At 53.6% G+C, this 22210-nt stretch overlaps 8 protein-coding genes across 8 annotated transcripts; 3 read left to right on the top strand and 5 right to left on the bottom strand.

The window, feature by feature from the left end:
* Positions 1 to 126: 126 nt before the first annotated feature.
* An02g06870 (uncharacterized protein) lies at positions 127 to 2831 on the top strand (the record flags this gene model as incomplete). Its single annotated transcript, XM_001399785.3, has 5 exons — positions 127 to 276; positions 348 to 595; positions 650 to 955; positions 1009 to 1153; positions 1203 to 2831. 5 exons carry the CDS (start codon positions 127 to 129, stop codon positions 2829 to 2831), a joined length of 2478 nt encoding a protein of 825 aa, XP_001399822.1.
* Positions 2832 to 3123: 292 nt separating this feature from the next.
* On the bottom strand, positions 3124 to 4940 carry An02g06860 (uncharacterized protein; the record flags this gene model as incomplete). The annotated part of the gene is made up of 2 exons (XM_001399784.3): positions 3124 to 4764; positions 4896 to 4940. 2 exons carry the CDS (start codon positions 4938 to 4940, stop codon positions 3124 to 3126), a joined length of 1686 nt encoding a protein of 561 aa, XP_001399821.1.
* Positions 4941 to 5240: 300 nt separating this feature from the next.
* On the bottom strand, positions 5241 to 7167 carry An02g06850 (uncharacterized protein; the record flags this gene model as incomplete). Its single annotated transcript, XM_059746385.1, has 2 exons — positions 5241 to 5297; positions 5479 to 7167. 2 exons carry the CDS (start codon positions 7165 to 7167, stop codon positions 5241 to 5243), a joined length of 1746 nt encoding a protein of 581 aa, XP_059603405.1.
* A 308-nt stretch (positions 7168 to 7475) lies between these two features.
* On the top strand, positions 7476 to 10062 carry An02g06840 (uncharacterized protein; the record flags this gene model as incomplete). Its single annotated transcript, XM_059746384.1, has 3 exons — positions 7476 to 7684; positions 7748 to 8087; positions 8122 to 10062. The coding sequence occupies 3 exons, from the start codon at positions 7476 to 7478 to the stop codon at positions 10060 to 10062; spliced, it is 2490 nt and encodes an 829-aa protein (XP_059603404.1).
* A 384-nt stretch (positions 10063 to 10446) lies between these two features.
* Positions 10447 to 15346, bottom strand: An02g06830 (uncharacterized protein; the record flags this gene model as incomplete). Its single annotated transcript, XM_001399781.3, has 2 exons — positions 10447 to 10564; positions 10617 to 15346. The coding sequence occupies 2 exons, from the start codon at positions 15344 to 15346 to the stop codon at positions 10447 to 10449; spliced, it is 4848 nt and encodes a 1615-aa protein (XP_001399818.1).
* A 1618-nt stretch (positions 15347 to 16964) lies between these two features.
* An02g06820 (uncharacterized protein) lies at positions 16965 to 18881 on the bottom strand (the record flags this gene model as incomplete). The annotated part of the gene is given in 4 exon segments (XM_059746383.1): positions 16965 to 17038; positions 17117 to 17324; positions 17382 to 18609; positions 18692 to 18881. Coding segments are annotated over 4 exon segments (1700 nt in total), but the record flags the coding sequence as incomplete, so codon positions are not given.
* An 877-nt stretch (positions 18882 to 19758) lies between these two features.
* An02g06810 (uncharacterized protein) lies at positions 19759 to 20980 on the top strand (the record flags this gene model as incomplete). Its single annotated transcript, XM_001399779.3, has 6 exons — positions 19759 to 19800; positions 19898 to 20032; positions 20140 to 20305; positions 20371 to 20585; positions 20650 to 20790; positions 20864 to 20980. 6 exons carry the CDS (start codon positions 19759 to 19761, stop codon positions 20978 to 20980), a joined length of 816 nt encoding a protein of 271 aa, XP_001399816.3.
* Positions 20981 to 21621: 641 nt separating this feature from the next.
* On the bottom strand, positions 21622 to 22114 carry An02g06800 (hypothetical protein; the record flags this gene model as incomplete). Its single annotated transcript, XM_059746382.1, has 3 exons — positions 21622 to 21897; positions 21979 to 22044; positions 22085 to 22114. The coding sequence occupies 3 exons, from the start codon at positions 22112 to 22114 to the stop codon at positions 21622 to 21624; spliced, it is 372 nt and encodes a 123-aa protein (XP_059603402.1).
* Between the last annotated feature and the right edge of the window lie 96 nt (positions 22115 to 22210).

Genomic DNA, 22210 nt, shown 5'->3' with positions numbered 1-22210 from the left:
GGCGGGAGTGACGTTGTTTGCGGTGGAGGCGGAAGATGAGCTGGAGCAAAGGGCGGAAATGCCCAAGGCGGAGTTGGCGACACCTCGTCCTTCTCCCCGTGTTTCTCCCCCGCCAGCTTACCCACAATGGCGACTCCAGCTTCTGCCCTGTCGTCGCATGAGAGGACCCGGGTTGAGGATTATCTGAATGACAAGCTGCAGGTTTCTGCCGACTTGGAGAGTCTTGACTCATTGCTGTCAAGTCTCCGAGCCCAGCATGAGCTCCAACGCAAGCAGGTAGAGCAGTACTCCCATCCTAAGTGAACAGCAGACATTCAGAGACATTTACTGACAAGCTGACTGTAAAGCTAGCAGAGGCACACGAAGCGCTATCGAATGCCACAAAAGTCTCCAACGACCATGCCGAAGCCACTCGGAAGCAAGCCGAAGCATTCAACGAGCAACAGGCCGATATCGACCGGCGCTTGAAAGAACTCACGGGGTCGGATTCTAGCGATGAGGCAGCGAAACGGTTCGAAGCGAGTATAGAGAAGCTGCGGAGGCTCGAGATTTCGAGGGATTATATGACTTTGCTGAAGGAGGCGGAAGATCTGAGGTATGGGGTTGTAATATATCCTGGGAAAGACAACGGTCGCTGATCTTCGAACAGCAAGGATGCCTTGAACAATATCAAAGATCAACCCCGGACGGCGATTCAATCGTACACCCGACTGCGCAATATCGCCCAATCCCTCAGAGATGCTCAGCCGGCTGCAGAAGGAGCTGCCCCTCACCTGGTCGACTACGTGGGGAAGCTATCGTCCGCCCTCAGGGAGCAAATGAAATCAGACTTCGCCCAACGACTACAGGGAACCATGGAGCAAATGAAGTGGCCCTCGAAGGATCTACACTTTCCGGAGGACATACAGGCACAGTGGAGGGAGAATGTGGAACTGCTTTTGGGCCTGCAGAAACCGTACGTGGCATCAAGGACAGCTTCAATGCTTGGGTGTAACCAATCAGCTATAGGGAACTCAAGTCTCATGCCTCTGTGCTGAAACACCACGGCGCTGAGCCGCCGGTTTTACTGCCATTGGAAGTCATGGTGCATCCGCTCGAACTGCGCTTCAAGTACCATTTCAGCGGAGACAAGCCGACAAATAGGCTTGACAAGGTACGTACATCGCTAGCCGTAACGAAGACTAGTCTCTAATCCAGGACAGCCCGAGTATTTCCTGGCTCATGTTATGGACTTGATCAACAACTTTGGGGGATTCTTCGCCTCGTTCCTTCAACCCATCTTCGACCAGGAGGCGCAGAACGTCGGCACGGATATGGGGTGGAATTTCTACAATGCCTCTCACGCTTACATCACGGCGCTCCTCCCTGTTTTGACGCATAAGATAGCCACGTTTCTGCCTCAGATCTCAAATCACCCGCAGCTCCTGAGTCACTTCATGCATGAGTTGATGAATTTTGACAACGAGGTCCGCGAGTCGTGGAACTACCTACCGGACCCTTACTCCACCGAGGACTGGCGGGGAATGACCTGGGAAGTCCTGACCAAGCAAGGCTGGTTTGACCGCTGGCTTCAGGTCGAAAAGGAATTCGCATTGGCCCGCTACAAGGAGATTGTCGACACTCCGGATAGCGGTCACATCGACTATGAAGGCGTCGACCTCACCTCAACCAAGCCCACCAAGGCTGCAATTCGGGTGAACGATCTTCTCGAGACAATAACGGAGCGTTACCAGCCCTTGTCCTCATTTAGCCAGAAGCTGCGCTTCCTCATCGACATCCAGATTACCATCTTCGACCAATTCCATGAACGCTTGCACTCCGCACTCGAAGCTTATCTCGCCATGACCTCCGCCATCGGCCGCACCGTCCAAGGCGCCGACGCAGCCAGCATTGAAGGCGTGGCCGGGCTCGAACGACTCTGTCGAGTCTTCGGCAGCGCTGAATACCTCGAGAAGAAGATGGAGGACTGGAGCAACGAAGTCTTCTTCGTCGAACTCTGGACCGAGCTCCAAGATCGCGTCCGACAAAACAAAGACGGCGGCAAGAATGTAGCAGGCACCATGTCCATCGCGGACGTCGCATCGCGCACGTCCCAAGCCGTTAACAACAATCACGACCGAAGCACAGGTGCATCCTCATCAGAAGGCGCTCTCTTCGACGAGACCGCCTCCGCCTACCGCCGTCTCCGTCTTCGTTCGGAATCCATCATTACCTCCACACTCACTTCAAACGTGCGCTCCGCCCTGAAACCCTACTCCCGCGTATCCACCTGGGCTTCCATCGCCACGAGTAACACTACTGCTCCTCTCCCTCCCACCTCCGACCTCGCCCCAGCCATGCGCACTCTCTCTACCGAAATCACCTTCCTCTCTCGCGCACTGGGAGTCGCCCCGCTCCGCCGCATCATCCGCCAGGTCCTCCTCGCTATTCAGACCTACCTCTGGAGCAATGTTCTCACAAGGAACACTTTCTCCGCGTCCGGCGCCGCGCAATTCATCAGTGACGTCGAACACCTCTGCGGTGTCGTTGATGCTGCCCTGGGAAGCGGAGCAGGGCAGCCAACAGCTGGCAGCTCTATTAAGAGCATAAATAAATTAGCGGAAAGTCTTATTCTCTTGGGATTGGAGAACTCGGCTGATGCGAAGACTACCGCTACAACGGAGGACTCCGAGGTCGATGGAGACACACGCCCTGGGCTATGGGAAGTTGAGAAACGACTCTTCAAGGATAATGAGAGCGCGCGGGTTGTGCTTGCAGAATTGGGGATCGAGAGTTTGACGGAGGCGGAGGCGAGGAGTGTACTTGAGAGACGGGCGGAGATTGGTAATTAGTTGAGAAGGTACACCGGGGGTGTATATATGGATGATGGTGATTTCTGAAGTCGCAGTAATTAGGTAGCATGAGATATCCACTGTTACAATTCTAGTATGCATTCAAGTATAGTATTCTTCTGGCTCATCGTATTATCCACTGTATTTATCATTATCTATCCACCCTCTAAGTATGTATGTACCCTCTATATTTATACAATCCTATCTATAGCTCAGACTTTTGTTTCTACAGATATAATCCAAAATATATCCAACACGAGACAAACTTACCACACTAGCCAAAACTCACCCCTCAATGATGCACAACAGGCCCATGCCCCCTCTCCCCCAACCTCCTCGTCGACACCTCCCCAGCACTCTCCCTCTTCAACCTCTCCACAATCCCGGGTCCAACCTCTTCAATCGCCCGAATCAGCGCCTCAACTGTCTCCCTCGTCGTCTGAACATTAACCACACAACGGAAGAACTTCCCATTGCCCACGGCATCCTCATCCCCACTCGGCGGGGCAAAATCCACCATGAACCCCTTGTTCACAATAGTATGAGTAATCTGCTCCGTGACCTTACTATTCGCCTTGCCGCGCTCCGTCTCATTCGAGACCAGCCCGCGCGGATGCACGAACGCACGGTTCGGCGCATAGTGGAAGCACACCTGCAAGCATGGCGGCGGGTTCTCGCTCACGAGGACGAAGTTCGGGTTCTGCTCGACCAGTGTAGCGAGGTGCGCTGCCACGGCGCAGGCGGAATCGATCTGGCGCTCGTACCCGGCGGTACCGTAGTAGGTCCAGCTGAGGAAGAGCTTGAGAGAGTCTGCGCGACGGCCGCATTGGAGGGTGAGATCCGCGAGGTCCCAGACCTCGGGGGAGTCGACGACGAGTTCGGTCTCGCCGTTCAGGGTGTCTGGTGCGGCGGCGGTGTCTTCGTTGTGGAAGAGGTAGCCGGCGGGGAGGGTGTTGGCGAGGTGGAAGCGACGGATGTCAGCGGCGAGGAGGAACGAGCAGGTGACGGGGACGCCGAGCATTTTGTGGGGGTTGATGGCGATGCTGTCTGCTTTTTCGGCGCCGGAGAGTTTGGCGCGTTGTTCGGAGGAGAAGATGAAGGAACCGCCCCAGGAGCCGTCGACGTGGAACCACAGGTTGTATTTCTTGCAGATGTCGGCAATTTCGTGGAAGGGATCGAAGGAGCCCATAACGGTTGTGCCGGCAGTGGCGTTGACGTAGAAGGGGGTGCGGTCCTCAGCGAGGGCCTTTTGGACGAGGGCTTCGAGCTCGGAGGGGATCATGCGGCCTTGTTTGTCGATGGGGACGGCCCATACGGAGGAGCTGCCGAGGCCGAGCATCTGGGCGGCCTTTTCGATGCTGTAGTGGCCGTGGGCGCTGGTGAAGAGCACGAAGCGGTAGTTGCCATTGCCATCTTTCTTGGTACTGGGGTAGAGGTTGTTGCGCGCGATCACGATGGAGGTGGTGTTGGAGGCAGAGCCACCTTGGACGGAGATGCCGCCGGCGCGGGGCCCATTGAGGCCGAAGAGAGAGGCAAGTTGCTTTCCGGTGTGTTTCTCAATGACGGTGAGGGCCGGGGAGACCTGGTAGACGTGGACGTTGGTGTTGAGCGCCGCGAGGATAAGCTCCGACGCTACGCCGGGGGCGTTGGTTGATGCATAAAGCTTGTCGAGGAATCCCTGGTGCCATGTGTTGACCGAGTAGCGCAGAACCTTGCGCAGGACGTCGATCAGACCGTCTTGTCCGGTTCCTTGATCGGGGAGGTCTAATTGGAGGAGTTTCTGCAGCTCTTCTGGCTTCTTGTGTTCTACGAGGGACGTGCCTCGAGGCTGGGAGTCGCCATTGATGCCGTTGTGCAGTGATTGCTGGGGCAAAGGGTCCTCGTCGGCGCTTCGGATGAACGGAATCAGCAGGTCTTCGACGGCTCTCAGAAGCTGTAAAGCAATCAATTCGGTCAGTTTTGCGCTAATTGAAGGATCAAAGAATGCCAGCGGTACACAGACACAGGAGCCATGATCAAGGATTATGCACAAGCTCGTCAGACGTGAGAATGAGCATGACTCACATTTTGTACTTCATCGGCGCGACTGGCCGGCGGGGCAGAAGCCATGGATGCGGGGAGAGAGGACGGAGATGATGAGGAGAAATCAAGGGGGATATAGAAGAGATATTGGGAGGTGGACAGAGGTGAGAGACTGTACACGACGATACGGCAACAGTTCCAAAGAAATCCTCAAAAAAAAATTCAAAGAAAAAGCAGCCCATGGAGCAGCAATTGTGGCTGTCAAAAGTCAATCGGAACGGCAGGCGGGAGAAGAGGATCCACTGAAGTGATGACATTTTCCGGGTATTCGACATCATGACCCAGTCTTTGGTGGAGATCCGGCTCTAATGGCTGCTCAGGAACCATTCACACATCAGACAAGGACCTTAGGATTTGAGATTTGCATTGAATTCCAGCTGAGTGCTGATAGGTTGGTATTACATGCCTCGATCACGACTTTTTCGACCCCGATCACCTCATAACACGCCCAGAAGATATAGCTAATATACACGGTCATAGCCCCAATTATGGTTCATTATACATGGAATAGAAGGAGGTCAGATTATACGGCAGAATAGATGGCAGAAATGTGTCGCCCACATACCACGCGCTGCTCCATGTTCACCGTGCGACGATCAACCTTGCCCTTGTGGCGAGGCATGATCTGGAGGCGCGCTTCCTGCTGCTCGTCTGCCTCCTCCGGCGGGGCGTGGATGTAGTTCGGCTTAGACAGATTACTGCGCTTGCCTGTGCCCAGCTGGAAGTGTTCGTTGCCTCCCCACCAGAGCGCATCGTATCCCCAGTCACGAGTCTCATTCAGGGTGCTGGAGGGAGCTGAATCCACATGGGTACTGTTGTCCATAACTGCGGAAACGTGTGTCGTACCGACTGAGATATCATGGATGCGGATGGGCGTCAGGCGGTTGGTCTTCTCGTCAAATTCGGAAAGACCACTCAATGCCTTCACCTTGGCGGGAGCGTCCTGTACATGGGTCCATTTGCCGGTACCCAGAGCTCCCCAGATGCCCCGTCCGCAAGCCCAGGTATCGGCAGTGACGCGTCCCAGGTCACGGAGGGTGGCAGGGTCCTCCTTGGAGCTAAGTATGCGCTGCGCATCCACGGTGAAGAAGCTGTTGGCACCTCCAGCCGCAACCCGAGTGGCCTTAGGCAACCAGGGACCGCGGTAGAGGTTCCTGATGGGTACCAGAGTCGGGGTATCGCAGAAGGGCGATGACGGGTTGAATTCCATCGCTAGCTGCCCGAAAGAGTTATCGCCAAAGGCAAAAACATTGCCATCCTTGTCAAGGGCGAGCGAGTGGTAATCACCCGCAGCAATCTGAACAATCTTCGAGCCCTTGAGCGCAGTGATCTCGTGAAGGGCATCCACCGGCCCCTTGGGGCGAGTGGCCCAGGTCAAGCCGGGGATACCGAGCTGTCCAAACGAAGGGTAATTTTCAGTAGAAGCAGCAAAAGAGAACACTCGGCCGGAGCTGGTCAAGAGAAGAGCATGGTCGAGTCCGCTAGCGAGAGCGGTTATACGCTCGCCCAGCTTGAGAGCCGGCTGCAGCAAGCGGTAGCTAATACTGGACGTTCCTGACCGGAAAGGCACCCATGAGCCCTCCTTGGTCTTGCGGCCACCCAGCTGGTCCTCCTTGGCAATGGGTAGTGAGTAGACATTGCCGTCCGAGGACAATGCAAGGATCCGATCGTTAGACATGCACAACGAAGCCAGATTCTTGCCGGTAAGGGTCTTCGTGGGTTTAAACTCGGTCTCTGAATAGCCCTTGCCCCATTGCACCAAGTCGCCGTTCTCCGTAATGGCTGCCCCGGACCTCTCTCCGAGCTTGAGGTCTCTAAGCACTTGACCTTCAAAGTAGGCAAACTTCCGGGGAGTCTTCACCACGGACTCCTTCGAGTCCGGATCAACCACGCGATAGACGTTCGTGCCCCAGACATAGACACCGGGACTCTTAACGCTCCGCTTGTGCTGCACGTACTGCGAGCTCAATTCTTCAGCCGACTTGGTAAGGTCTTTGACCTTCTCCACTGGCTTCTCTATCTGGTTCCGGTTGGATGTAGCATAATCGTAGATGAAAAAGGCAGCAGTGCCTGCTCCTGCCACGCCCAAAGAATTCCGGAGCCAGTGCGAGTTACCCGATGGCTCCGGTCCCTTGTTACCGCTGGCATAACATCTGCGCCAGGGCGTGGCGATAGATCGGTTGTTTCTCACAAGGCGACGTGAAGAGTTGGTGACGACGGTCGTCACCGATTGCCGCCCCCGATGAGTCCACATGATGTTTGGCAGTGCTCAATAAGTTCGCACGCCGAGTCTGTAATCGATTGCCAGTTTCTTGTTTGATTCCCGGTGGATCAGGATCGATCAATGAGAAAGAGGCAAAACATCAGCTGGATGTTGCGTCAAGTCGCGTAGGCGGAATATGACGGCAGAATAGCGCATTGAAGCCACGCCGGATTCATTGCTTCTCTACCTTTCCCTGCGCGTGGGCTCTGGGCTTGGTAAAGATTGCTTGCCTTGATATTTGGAGGCTCTGATGCAGAGGCTGTACTTCAAGTCTTTCCAACGCCAAAGATTTCTCCACAATGCGCCAACAAGCTGCAGGACAGCGAAGTCGACGCCAGACTGCCCCGTCGGGCCGGGCTCTGGAACAGAAGGTCAAGGAGGCTACGGAACTCGAGACAATCCCGGATGGTGTGGACTCAATTACTGATGTTCGCAACGAGCTGGAGTTTGCGCAATGGTACAATGAAGTAGAGGAGAGCATGTTGGAAGCTAGCTACGATGAATACCAGTAAGCCAATCCGTGGTCAACCCCACAGAGCCCCTGGTCTATGCTGACATTCATTGTCCTTAGAGCTTGCCTCCAGGAGCTTCAAATGTCCAAGTCCCATCTCGATTCCTTGTTAACCGATACTTCGTCAACCCTCGACCTTTTGACTAGCCTCTCGAACGACTTCAGAGCCGTGGAATCACAGACCTCCCAATTCCGGAAACAATGTGAGGGGCTACTCTCTGCGCAGAAGCATGACTCCGATTTGGCGGAGGATATTCAGGAGAACCTCCAGTACTATGACTTTCTAGACCCTGCGTCGAGGAGACTGAATGCCCCCGGGGCTGGGAATACGGTCCGTGGGAAGGAATTCTCGGATATGCTACGACGGCTTGACGAATGCCTGGATTACATGGAGACACATGTCAGTATACCTCACAATGTTTACCGCACTCCAGCTAACGCTCCCTGTTGCGCAGCCCGATCACAAAGAGGCCGGCGTATACCGCTCCAGGTACCGTTTGCTCATGACTCGCGCCCTCACCTTGATCCGAACCCACTTTGTGTCCTCCCTCCGAGATGTATACGCCGATGCGTCGAAGAAGATCGCAGATAAGCAGCTCAACGATACAACCATGTCCACTCTGCTCTACGCCAAATTCAGAGTCGGCGCACCAGAACTGAAGCAGATCGGACTCGAGATTCAGAAGAGAGCCGTCCCGCCTCTAGATCCCGACCAGGGCACCGAAGCCGAATACCAAAGCTTGCTGAACGAGCTTCATGCGAACTATGCAGCCACACGCGGGAAACTGATCATCCCACTCGTATACAAGAACCTCAACGACCTTGCACAGTCTCCAACATCATCTCAGGATCTTGTCTCTTTTGCCCGCGCCAGCATCAGCTACATCCGCGGCGTATGCCTCGACGAGTTCGAACTATGGGGCGAATGGTTTCACGGCCACGGCGGACTCTACGACTTCCTGGAAACAATCTGCGAACCGCTCTACGACCACCTCCGACCACGAATCATTCATGAAGACAAGATCGTCAAGCTCTGTCAGCTCTGCACCCTCCTGCAAACCCGATACCTGCTCGACCAGGACGAGGAAATCGAGCAACAAATAGACGCCAACCAGCTCGACTTCCCAGCGCTGATACAACCCGCGCTCGAAGACGTCCAAACCCGCCTCGTCTTCCGCGCGCAGGCCTTCCTCCGCGACGAGATCGAGCGCTACAAGCCTCGCCCCGAAGACCTAGACTACCCAGCACGCAACAAGCAATTCTCCATATCCGTCACCGAAGGCCAGATCAGCGGCCGCAAGATCACCTCTACAGACCCCACCACCACGACGCTCCCGAACCGTCCTAAACCCACAACCAAGCTCAGCAGTGACAGCGACCCAGCATCAACAACCCCAGAAGACACCACCGCCACGACAAAATGGGACCTCGAGTCCCCGACAACCCAAGACCAAAGCGGATGGTACCCGACCCTCCGCAAAGCCATCTGGCTCCTCAGCCGGATCTACCGACTCGTCAACGTACATACCCTCTCCCTTCCCCTCCCCATCCTAAATTACCCCCCAACTAACACAATGATATTTGAAAAACAGTCCACCGTCTTCGACGACCTCGCGCACCAAATCGTCCACCAAACCACCACCTCCCTACACAGCGCGAGCACTCTCCTATCGACAAAAACCACCCCCACCGACGCCCACCTCTTCCTCCTCAGCCACCTCCTCCTACTAAAACAACAAATCGTCGCCTTCGACATCGAATACACCACCCCGGAAACAACCCTCGATTTCTCCGCCATGACATCCACCTTCTACGAACTCCGCTCACGCGGGGGTCTCTTCAACCCGCGCAACCTCTTCAAATTAGTAGGCCATGGCCTCCTCCCCCGCGTCGTGGAGAACATGCTCGACGCGAAGGTCGAGCTAGATGGACGGCTCCGCACGGTCATTAATGAATTCATTAATGAGTTTGCGGCCGGGAAGATGACGGCTTCATTGCCGGCTAGGAGTTCCTCTATGGTAGGGCTGGGGGAGGTTATGGGTCCGTTGTGCGGGAATGTGGAGAGGGAAGTGGGGAGTTTGAGGAAGGTGTTGGGGGAGTATTTGGATGATGGGCGGATGAGGGAGACGCTGGTGGGCGCGGTGCAGGATCGGGTTATTCAGATTTACGAGGAGTTTTGGGAGATGTATGTTGATGCGGAACGGAGGAGGGGGAATATCGTGAGTAAGAAGGGGAAAGGGAGGGAGGATGAGGTTTGGGATGTGGATACGTTTGCGGAGTGGTGTGAGGGGGTGTTTAGGGTTGGGTTTGTTGGGTTGGGGAGGGAGGATGACGGTGAGGGGAGTATGAGTGGGAGTGGGAGCGTGAGGTCTTGATGGATTCCTACTACTCCCTATCTTATTCTTGTAAAGTGGTAGTACTTAGTAGATATTATTATTTTTTCTTTGACTTCCAATGTATATACAGTGTATTGAAGATGAACGGAACAAGACGCTTTTTTAAATTAAGAAATCATGTGCCTCACAACCAGTCACGGAACAAGAAAGGAAAACTAGGCATATCCAGAATCTTATTCAACAATTAAACTCACCCAGCCGAAGTCCGTTAAAACAAACTATGCACACCGAATGCGAAACGCTGCCGATTTGGGTATGATGCAGAGGGGGAGGAAACAAAATGCATAGTCGAAACGCTGGAAGAGAGAGAGAAAGAGATGCTTGGGAATATGGGACTGAACATGATGCTAGGTGGGTGGGGCTTTACAGGACGTGGCGGATTTTGGCGTAGAGCTCGGTATCCAAGAAATTGTACTTCGGGTCGGGTTCGCAGAAGGGATGGGTCAGGAGAGTCTCAGCAGTTGGTCGATCACGCGAGTCCCTATAACAGGTCAGTCTGGCGGAAATGGTTCCAAAAGGCAATATCAACTTACACTGTGAAGCAGTCGTACATGAAGGCGAGAGCTGCTGGTGTGATGTTCATGGAAACATCTTCGGGAATCGGAGGGGCTTGACTCAAACTACCCAGCTTGAAGATCGCACCGATAGCCTCTTCCTTGCTCCACGGTCGGCGTCCTGCAAACATCTCCAACACCACGCATCCCAGAGACCAGATGTCTACCTTGGCGCTGTACCCTTGTCCTTGGGATTGGATGACTTCTGGCGCCATCCAGAAGACCGAGCCTTGCATGGAGTTGGTCGAATCGTTTCCATAGATGTTGTCTGTTTTCTTCGAAATTCCGAAATCAGAGATCTTGCACGTTCCGTCCAGATCCAGGAGGATATTGTCGGCTTTCAGGTCACGATGGAGAATTCCCTGGTTGTGAAGATATGCCAGCCCGCTCAGAGTCTGATGCGTAAGAGACTTCACCACGCTCTCCTCAAACTTGCCATGCTTGCGAAGACAACTGCCGATAGAGCCACCAGAGATATATTCGAGGTAGATTGAGATGGAGAACTCGCCTCGTTCACAACCGAGGTACTGCACGATGTTAGGGTGCTCGAGATGTTGCATGGTATCAATTTCCTGGTCCATCGCTGCGACCATCTCCTTGATGCGGTCCTTGTCTGTTCCGGCAATCCGAGGATTGACCTCCACTTGCTTCACAGCCAAGACCTCACCATTGTCAGCGTTCATGCCTAGGTATACCCGTCCATAAGTGCCCTTGCCGATCAGCTGACCACGGATGATGCGGAAAGTGGGCTGTCTCTGAGGAATATTACCAGACGGCGCATGATTCTGTGGAATAGGGTCCAGCTGGCTAAGACGGCTGCCACGCTTCGGGCTGATTTGCATAATCTTGGCGCCGAACATCTTCGTGCTCTTGCGGCGCAAAATATCACCTGATCTTTGGTTTCCAGTATGAGACGTCACACTCCGATTCCTACTAGCTTGGTTGGCACCTTTTGCCACTTCTCGGATAGACTTCATTCGTGTTAGCCCACCGCCAGAGCGACTGACGTTCCGCCGAGCGACGACTCCGGGGTCCTGAGGCTTCATGGTGGGCTCACTAGAGCCGAGGGTGTTCTCACTTGGGGGCGCAGGTGTATGTGGGGTGGGATGTGATACGGCATCTGGTTTATCCTTGGGGATTATGTCGTTCTCAGCTGCAACCTTAGAGGCCGGGGATGAGGGAGGTGACATGCCCTGCCCGTCAAGGTAAGGGGTATCAAGGTCGATGTCCGGGAAGAAGTCATCGAGGTGATCAATGACGCCCTCGACTGGAGGTCTGCTTGCCCACAGGTCGCCTTGGGCAAAAGAATCCCTGCGAGGTGGCTTCTCTTCCTCCGGCGACGCACTCATGTCAAGGAAGGACGGGTTCCTGTTGCCAGACTCCCCGCTTGAACTGGCGAACGTTTCGCGGGTAGCACTAGGTGACCTGAAGCTGACGGATAACCCTTTTCGTAATCTGTTTTCGGTGTTCAGCGTGAGGGACGGTTTCCCGGCTCGCCTTTGGGACTCTGGCGAGACGTTCATAGGCGGGTTCTCTTTAACCGGGGTTTTGGTACTCGCTATGGGAATAGCGAAGAGTCCATCATCGGAATCATCATCAGAGTCCTCTTGGGGCTGCTGTGGCACCGGTGACCCTTGGAAAGAGACCTTGGTCTCCTCAAAGTCAAACTCGGGTCCAAATGACTTGCGAGACTGCAGAGGCGGTTTCGGTTCTTGAGGAGTCGCAGAACCGGGTTGTGCCGGAGACTGACTCGAATGCACTGTCGGCGTTGTTTGGTTATCCTGCTCCGTAGACGATTGCGATGGCCCTCTGAGCTCCTGACTAGCGGCAGGTGGCGTAGGGACCGATGGAGATGGGGTTCCAATGGCGCTGGTCATCCTACCAACACTGGCCAATACTGCTCCTAGACCGTGAGTACCATGTGGTTGCGCGGTAGTCTGTATGCGGGGCCGCTCAATATCCTTCTTCCTTAGTGAATTGACTTTGGTGAGTGTGCTTGACTCGTGAGGCGCAGTAGGAGGCTTGCGAAGTGGCACAAGTGGCTCAGACTTCTTGTCTTCGTAGGGAGACGTGCGGGGCTGATCAAAATCAATGACGCCTTCACGCCGGTAACCAGTTTCACCATAAACATCCTTTCTCGGTTGTGGCATGGGTGGGACCTTTGAGATGCGGTAGGCCCTCTGCTTCCGCTCAACCTCACGCATATGTTCTTCGTGACGAGCTAACAGGTCTGCTTTCTCGGCATCAGTAGGCAGTCCGGCTTCGGCGCCACCGTCGACTGGAGACGTTGTAATTGATGGTTGCGAGGCCGGTAGCTTAGCACTGGGAGCCTTGAGCTGCTGTCGGGAAGACACCTGAGGAGACGTAGGCTTGGCCGGGTTGTGAGGAGATATCCTGCTGAGAGCTTCCTCGTCAAGCGGCTTTCTGTGCACATGGTGTGCAGATGTGGGCGAGGCTGTGCCCTTCTCTGGGATTGACAGCCCCAGGCCGTAGTGAGTGGAGCTATTCACACCCAGTTGCATATGAGGCCCTCGTACAAACAGCTTCAATGAGCCAACCGTGTCTGACTTTGTCCGTCGACACAACGCCAGGCTAGTGTCATTCAAAGGCTCATCGTGTTCAGTCTGCCCGGGCTCCGTCATGAAGATCTGCGCCCCAGTCCAATCAGCGATTCCAAGGCTTTGACATATGGCAGAACGTAGGGTCTCCACGGAGTCCATCTCAGTTATGTCGACTAAGCGATAGTTCCATCCGTCCAGAGTCACAAATGTCCACTTCTTGCTCTTTTGCATTGGCTTGGTGCCTCGCAACGCCAATCGTTCATGATCCGACATGGATGAAGATGACGGCCGCTCGCCCAACGACAACTCACTGGTACTGAAATTTGGCCTATTATAAGGCAGCTGTGAGCTGTTCTGGCGCATGTTGACTGGGCTGGTGGGAGACTCCAAAAACGGCTCCTCTGGGGACGGGTGGTTGGAATCGCCTGCCTTGGAACGTTTCTTGAAGAACCCTAAAAGCCCATTACGGTGGTCTTTAGGGTACGAGGACGGTGTCTCCCCACCAGAATGGCGATTGCTTGACTCCTGCGGCGAAGGACGGATCCCGCCGTCTTGCTTGATGGATTCATAATACCGGCGACCAGTGGTCGAATCTGAACTGTTGCCGCGCGAGTGCTCGAACTTAACACCGAGATCTCCCGTGGATGACGAGGGTCCTGTATGTGCCAAAGTAGCATGCTGCGCCGCTGGGCTCCCGCTCTTGGGACTGTCCTCGTAGGATCTAATAGGTATCTGGAATGTCCCGCCATCACTGGACATAGAAGGGCTCTGCCTGTGATGCTCACCACCGATGCTAGATAAAACAGCTCGCGAATAGTCCGATCGGGACCACATTGTATTAGCTTCGCTTGTAGCAAGCTCGGAAGACGCATGATCATGAGTTGTCGGTATGGGGGTTGTGAAAGAACACATCTGAACGCTCTGTCTTTGTCCATATGCAGGCTGGGGGGCCTTGAGATTAGGGCTGTTTGTGATGTTCCCTGAAGCAGGACCCGCGGACCTTGGCTCGTAAGTCAATTTCGGCGAAGCGTCAGGCGCGCCATCGTGGGCGCTCATAGGGTGAGAATCGCGTCGCTTCTGAATCGAGATCTCGGTATCATAACTGCCGTCATCATGGATTTTCTTAATCAACCGGCGCATGCGTTTTCCCTCTTCCCGTTCACGAATCTGATCCCAGGGAGTGCCACTTGCTTCGCACACTTTTGCAAGATGAGGATAGACCACCTGGTGCATCTTGCCCAGATTAGGCCGGCCATTTGACCCATGTCCTAGCTCGAGGAAGTCGGCCCCTTGAATTTCCAAGGACCTGAAGGTTTCTTGCCAGTCTGTAGAGAATCCATTATTCGCAAGCCACTGCAGGACACGATCGAGAGGCCACTGGACCGAGGCCTCATTTGGCGACATGCCACCAAGCAATGTACTGTGATTATGGCGATGACTGCCTGATGTGGTGAGTTCGGAAGACGGCGCAGACACCTGTTGTAGCGAGTTTTGCACGTTCGTGGCGGCGTAGCTGGCTGAAGCCATATCATGAGCACCATCATGGACAGCTAGAGAGGAAGGTAGATTGCGAGTAGTAGAAGGAGTGGCAGGGACATTGGCATCCCGCTTATACGGAGAAGAGTCGGTGGCTGAATATTCGTAGGCTTGAGTGGAGGGGTTCCGTTGTCTGTCGCTGGACTGCATTGTCCCCGCACCGTCGTACGTGTTCGAGTGTACGTCGAATGGCGGGATCCCGACCCCCGGCCCGAAAGTGCCAGCTTGAGGAACGTAAGTTGCAGACGTCCGAGTTTCCGCGGAGGGAATCGACAAAGCTGCAGGACGCCCGTATGGAGATTGATTCGCAGGCACCATGGGGGGAGGCGGAGGAGGTGGAAGATACCCTTGTGAGAGTGCTTGTCTTGCCCAGCTCTGTTGCTGCCACCCGAGTGTATTCTGATGTTGCAATTGGGGATTGGTAAGTTTGGAGGCGCCATAAGCTGTCCCTGGAGGTAGTCCCGGGGGCGGGGGAAGCATAACACCCGTCGACTGAGTAGGAGGGTACCGAGGCGGCGGCGGTGGTAAAGGGATTATGTGCGATTGGGAGGGCTGCGTCGCCGACGAAGGCGGGGGTACGGGGATGTACTGCTGCGGGCGTTGACCGTCCATATTGGCGGCGATGTCTGCGACGTCTCCAATGGATTGATGCAAGGAGGCGTATGTCTGAGCCTAACGAGCAGACAAGTTGTCCTGGGAGCCCAATAAGGTTCTGCTCTCATATACCTCACGGGGCTGCGCAATCAAACTTGTCCCTGAAGTGGGGACTGATAGACCATGAAAGCTTAGGACCCAAGGCAATCCCACATTGTCAGAGCTAGAACAGCCGGCACGACGCGATAGATGATGCCCTTCGTTCCGAGCAGCACTTTGGGCGGTAGTTTCAGCGACCAGGATGAAGAGCAGGCAATCGGCTGTTCTCGAAGCACGTCAATCAAGCGCAGATAGCGTCCAGATCGGAGCGGACGCCAGTACGTAAGCAGGAGCGGAGGGAGCAAAGGGACGGCATCAGCTTTTTCCACCTGAACGGGGAATGGACGGGGTGTGCAGAGGAGGCTGGAAACCGGAGAGGTCACACGCAAGTCGAGCTGCAGACGCAAACCGTAGCGAAAGGAATAAGTTGGGCGTTCTTCAGAGGGGTGTCAAATCCTTAAAGATAGCTGGATCTCCTAAAGTAAGTCAAATGTCCGGGCAAATTGCGGCAATCACCCCCTAATAGTCGGGACCAGTCCAGTTCCTCTCTAGCTAACTAGTAAACTAGTCGAAGGGGAGGGGGGAGGGGGGAAATGATGCGGCGGAAGGCTCAACGGGGAAGCTAAGACATACCATTAGCAAAACCGCTGGGGATTCGACCGCACAGTGGATTAGTGGCAGGTGGCGGCAAATTAGCAGTCCACCGTATAGATTAATTAGGTGTTTCGTCAAGGAAGGGGACAGAGGCCTGCTCGCCAGACTTCATATGGGGTACGGAGTACTCGAGTAATAATCTAACCTGTCGCCGAGTCGTCGCGGCCCGCCCAGGGAAATCAATCCTGAGGAGCTTTGATGCGCTGGCCGCCTTAGCGCCTGGGACTGACTGTCCTTCCCGTCGATCACGTGGTGGTCCCCCGATAAGCAGCCCAAAGCCGGTCCCTTTTTTTCTGTGTCTGTCTCTCCTTTTCCGCCACCTTTCCATGGGCTTCTTAGTACCTAGTCTACCCATCAAGTGAAAGGTGGGCCAAAACATTCGGGAATCCCATCTGACAGTTGCCCCTGTCGTGTTCAGCCCTAGAGGGACAATCACCTCTTCCCCCCTTTCCTACAGGGCTGGTTCTGACTGTAATCATGTCACCAACTACTTTATACAACTTGACATTGCCAATGTGTTTATCTCTCGGCTTGTCATTCCTCCCAAGTGAATGTCTCACACGGCACGTTGGCTGGCTGGCTGACTATCAAGCTAGTTCCACTATGTTTTCCCTTGGCATTGAACAGGTATGATAAGCACTAGACTCCCTAAACGCACCTCCCAAGGTTTCCAAGACCCCCAAACCCCAAATTGCAAATACGGCAAGGGCACGTGCGCATACAACTTGGCTGGAATTCATTAGATTTCGTATTCGGCTTTTCACAAAAATTATTTCAGAGTGAGATGTCTGTTCCTCTCCAGGAGTGACAGGTCAAAGTAGAAGAAAGATAAATACATTAAGGGGAAGAAGCGAGGATGTCTCGAGGCCCGGGTGATCCTTCATTACTTGTTCCTGGTGGCAGCCGCCTCAGCCGTGATTTTCAACGCGGCGGGAGCATCATCACGAGGCATGTGAAGCTCCACCAACTGTGCCGTCTTGGTTAGCACTCTCCTGGACACAGTCGAAACGTCAAGGCAATGAATGTACTACGTACCTGCAAGTATGGCGCAGAAGCAAACTCCTGGTTCGCAAATAGCTGCCTCAGCTCATCCCTTGTCTTCACTTTGTAGCCCTTGTACTTGTCCTTGGCTCCAAAGACTCGGGGCAGACCCTCAATATCCCATGGCTGGATGTCATTGTAGCTTTCGTCCCATCCGTGGATGTACCGCTCAATGGTGTATCCGTTATTGCAGATGACGAAGCTTGCTTTGGTCAGTATCGTTATAGCGTGGAGCTTATCGCCGTTAGGGAACACTCACATGATGGGGTTGAGGTTGTTTCTGATCATGGTGCTCAACTCCTGCACAGTGAGTTGAAGACTTCCGTCACCAACGAAGAGAACGGTCCGACGATTGCCCAATTCCTTCGCTGCTAGTGCAGCACCTTGACACGCCCCAACCGAGTAGCCAATGCTACCCCACAGGACTTGGCTAATGGCCGTGACGTTCGCCGGGAATCGGGTTTCCCAGATGCCAAAGTTGGCAGTCCCAGTCTCGGTGATAACAATGTCATTCTCCTTCAGCCACTGACCCACATTGGGCCAAAGCCAGTCGTGCGTGATCTCCTGGCTGCTGGAAGATTTCTCGCTCTCGGGAAGCGTGTTGGAGAGATGCGGAACTGGCGCGGCGTTGACAGCACCCATCCTCTGAATAACTTTGCGCAAGACTCCCTTCATATTAATCTCTGGATATTCGGAGTATCGCACGCGCACGTAAGTGCTGTGGAAATCGATGGTGTTGAGCTGTCCGATGTGATATGAAAATCCGCTGGTGTTGAAGTCCGACTTGATAGCACCGATGCTCAGAATAAGATCGGAAGACTCGACTTGCTCACGAACACCCGCGTTCGATCCAGTACCAGCATACACACCGCCATAGTTCGGACGGGTCTCATCCACTGCTCCCTTGCCCATCGGAGCCACGAAAGTAGGCAGGCCGGAGGCCTCCATCAAGTCATGAACTTCATCAAGGACCCGATGACGGATGGCACAAGCATCCACCAGAATAACAGGTTTCTTCGCAGCATGCAGGTACTTCAAGACAACGTCCACCACATAATCTTCCTTCTCAGGGTCATTCGCCGGTAGAGAAAGATCCAGCGGTTTGTCGAGGCGGTCACCTTCAATCTGCTTGACAATCATGTCGGTGGGGAGACTGATGTAGACAGGTCGACTGCGAATCCAACATTCACGGATGGCGTTGTCGATAAGTGTTGCAGCCTCCAGTGTCTCGTTAAGGCGACCGAGGGTACAGGAGATGCCTGCACTCATCTTCGCAAACACATTGAAGTCGCCATTTCCCAAGGTGTGGTGCAGCAACATGCCATCCTTCTGAGACTTGGTGTTGGGCTGACCCACAATATGAACAACTGGCACAAATTCGGAGTACGAACCAGCGATGGCATTGAGCGCCGAAAGCTCACCCACACCGAAGGTAGTGATCAGGGCTCCGATTCCATTTACACGAGCATAGCCGTCGGCAGCGTATCCTGTAGGTTGTCCGCGTCAGTTATGACAATACTTGTCACCAAGGTAGTACAATTACAACAGTGGATTCGGCTCAAAGCATACCGGCGTTAAGTTCATTGCAATTGCCCACCCAATGGAGACCGCACTTTGGCAGATAGTCCAAGGCCGCGAGATTGTAGTCACCTGGAACGCCATGCACAGAGCGAACGCCAACCTCGTGTAGACGACGGAAGAGGTACTCCGCAACCGTGGTGGGTTTCCGAAGATCCCGGGTAGCGATATCGGTCGCCATCACGATAAATTGAACTGTGTGAGAGAAGATGCGATATGATGAAGCTAGTATGGAATTAGACGAGAGAAGTATTGGTCGTGTCTGAGAGATGATGTTCACAGATGTTGAGGAGAGGAAGAGTATTAATAGGTGCCTCTGACTGTCCCAACCAGGGAGTCTGGAACCCAGCGTGGCCGTACGTCATGAATGAAAGGGCACGCGTGATGTCATGCTGTAGAAGTGGAACTAGAGACAAAAATAGTGTCACCGAACTCAATCCTCACGCAAACAGCTACACCACGCGACGGTGAATGACAGCCGGATCTCCGGGATCATTCCTAGTGAGTAGGTATTGAATGCTTTGCGTGAGATTTCAGGAGATCTCCGACCATGATGGCATGGATTGGGTGGTTCGATCGTATATCCAAGTCAAATAAGCTATGGCGGATCCCTGGAAGTAAAAGGTGCTGCGGAAGCAGCGATAAACTGATAACAGCAGCTGCACTAACAGAAAAAGCAAGCAAGGTCAATCCGGCCGAAACCACATTGCAGCACACAGACTAACAAGTAACAAGCCGTCACTCCACCAAGTGGGATGATGATCGCCCGCTTTGCCGCTATTCCTTTTGTGGAATTTTAAACCCCCCCGCGCCATGCCTGGCCTTATCTGTTGGGAACCCTCGTGTCACCAGTAGTGCATCTAGAACTTCTAGGACCAGCTTAATCTCACCACTAAGCTTGAATTTTCCCTGTCAACTCGGACAACCGGGCAACGTGCGTGCACCTCCTGCGGTCAAATCCCCCTCCCCACTTGCACACGCACAAATCCCGTACCGGCATCCATCCCCATTCACCCACGCATTAACATCTGTCGATGGCTGGATCAGGGAAGAGAGCCATGCCTGATAGGAAATCCGTTCAGCCTGCTAAGAAGAGAAAGGTCCGCCCCATCTGATGTCCGTGGCATGTTGACCACAGACGTCTCACCATTGGCTTTTCCGCATCTGGTAATCAATGTCTAACGCGTGGCGGCACAGGGAGGTGGCCAATGGCAGAAACACCAACAAGGCAATAAGTCGGGCATTGAGGGAGGCGACTGGGGAGTCTTCGTGTCGTGCGATCTGGGAAAGGAAGGGAAATGTATGGCAGAGGTAGTGGATGTTTTCTCGCAGGTTAGTAGCATGAAGGACAGGGCTTTGTGAATAGAAGGCGACCCACGGTATCTGGCAGATTGATGCGATCTGATATGCTCATCCATCTGACTTGTGTTATTTCCCAGAGTGTGGAATCATCCAGCAGTGACAGTCATGGAGGCAAGCTCGACTCGGATGAGGAGGATGACGATGATGACATCGAGGCCCAAATCAGAAGAGAGGTCGAAGGCCTGAAGCCCAGCGCGAGCAAGTCCCGCCCGTTTCATGCCATCAGAATGGATTTGCCATGTCGTGCGTTAACCCTCGTTCTCCTCCTTAGATTGATCTAGGTTTTGAGAGACGCTAATATACTTCAGTGTTGTTTGTGCGATTTGACAAATCCATCAATCCAGAGGAAATGGTACATCAGCTTTGCTTAGACGCAGCTGCTAATCCTGAAAAGAAACGATCCCGATGGATCCAACGCATGACACCTGCAATTTCCGTTCGCAAAACTCTCAGTGTCGACCTGGAGTCTTTTGCACGGGAAATACTCAAACCGCATTTCCATTCCGGGGGACCTCCCAAAAAGGTGAGTCTCGGTCTCACCGTAAGGCTTAGATGGTCATGAACTCCCATTAACCAGAAAATTTCAGTACGCAATTCGACCTGTGGTGAGAAGCAACAAGAAGTTCAACCGCGACATTGTCATCAAGACCGTTGCAGATGTCGTGGGGCCCGAACATCCCGTTGATCTCAAGAACTATGACTTGATCATTCTCGTCACCGTTATCCAGGTCAGTTTTCTACGGACGTAGTGTGGTGTTTAAGTCGCTCATACAAGTACCGTAACTGACAATAAATTATCAGAATGTCATTGGCATGAGTGTTGCCGGAAGTGACTATGATCGGTTAAAGAAGTATAACCTGGCCGAGTTATACAGTCCAGCACCTACGTCAGAGGCCGCCGAATCTACTAAGGACTAACCTCGCATTCTCCCTGACTGACTTTTGGGCGACATTTGGCGTCGGGAAAAATCTTGAAAAATGGCGGAATTGTGATCGCCTCATCAGCTCCATGACAGACAAAAGCTAGAAAAATGTATATACAGAGTTCGCGATATCCTAACCACCGACACGGCCTCTCTTAGTTCTAAATGATCCCCTCTATGAGCCACATGAACTTTAGAGCCGACGCATGATACGTGGCTACCAGCAAATTAGTTCAAAGTGGTGTAATTTAGAGATAAGAGGCCATGGCAAAGGGAGGCATAATTTATTGAATCCCCGCTCGAAGGACGGTCCGTCTGCCAATAGCTTGATTGGAGGGCGAACAGAACAGGGATGTGCCGAAAGTTACCCAGGCAGCACAAAATACATTAGGTAGCACAAGTCTCCTACCTTCCGCGATCACTGTGCGAAAGGGTAAATGGGATAGCAGACCTACAATTTCATCGTAGTAGCAGTGATTACTTATTAATCTACTATATGCACAGACTATGAGTAGATTCGTAGTTCGCTGCAATATCGGCATTCGTACCGGCCGATACAACCGGGGGAGGTTTGCACTTTCGGCAAGGCCAGCCTGTGATTGGCCCGGTGTGGATGCTCCCTGCATGGCGCCTTTCTCAGAGCGGGAGCCTTAGGCGAGCTGCGTCTCCATGGATCACGACCCTTTCTTCACTTCCTGGCCAATACTCCAATGGATGCTTCTTGGGGTCTTCTTTCTCCAATTTCAACAGTGGGGATCCCGGACGGATGTCCCCTTCAGTAAGGGGCTTCGGATATGGAGCTTCCGCTTCGCTTAATGTTTTCAAATAAGGGATATGCTCCATGTCCTCGTTACGGGCTTCCCCCATCATCTGACGCTCAGAAACGAGATAGATCGACCGGTTTCCCTGTTCCTAGTATTCCTTAGCTGTGTTGCTTTGACGGTTAGACAATCTATTACCTTCCTTGTTCGATTGCAGTAACCTGCGTCTTACCTCTGTTCCATGTCCGGGTCCCGTTGTATCCCCGGGTTGCGGCTGCCTGGCTTTTCTCCCCGATGGCTGCAGTAAAGATTTGCTCGCTCATGTTATATTTGCTTACCTCCCCCTCCCCCCCAGCGCTATGGATCATCATAACTATATCTAGTACTAGTAGCGAGCATGCGAGCGCTGAGGCAACATAACTGAAGTGTTGCGCGAAATGTCGCCTTCTTTATCACCGATCTTA

This window comes from Aspergillus niger (genome assembly GCF_000002855.4).
Source record: "Aspergillus niger supercontig An02".
Classification (NCBI taxonomy): domain Eukaryota; kingdom Fungi; phylum Ascomycota; class Eurotiomycetes; order Eurotiales; family Aspergillaceae; genus Aspergillus; species Aspergillus niger.
This window is presented reverse-complemented; position numbering and strand designations above follow the sequence as displayed.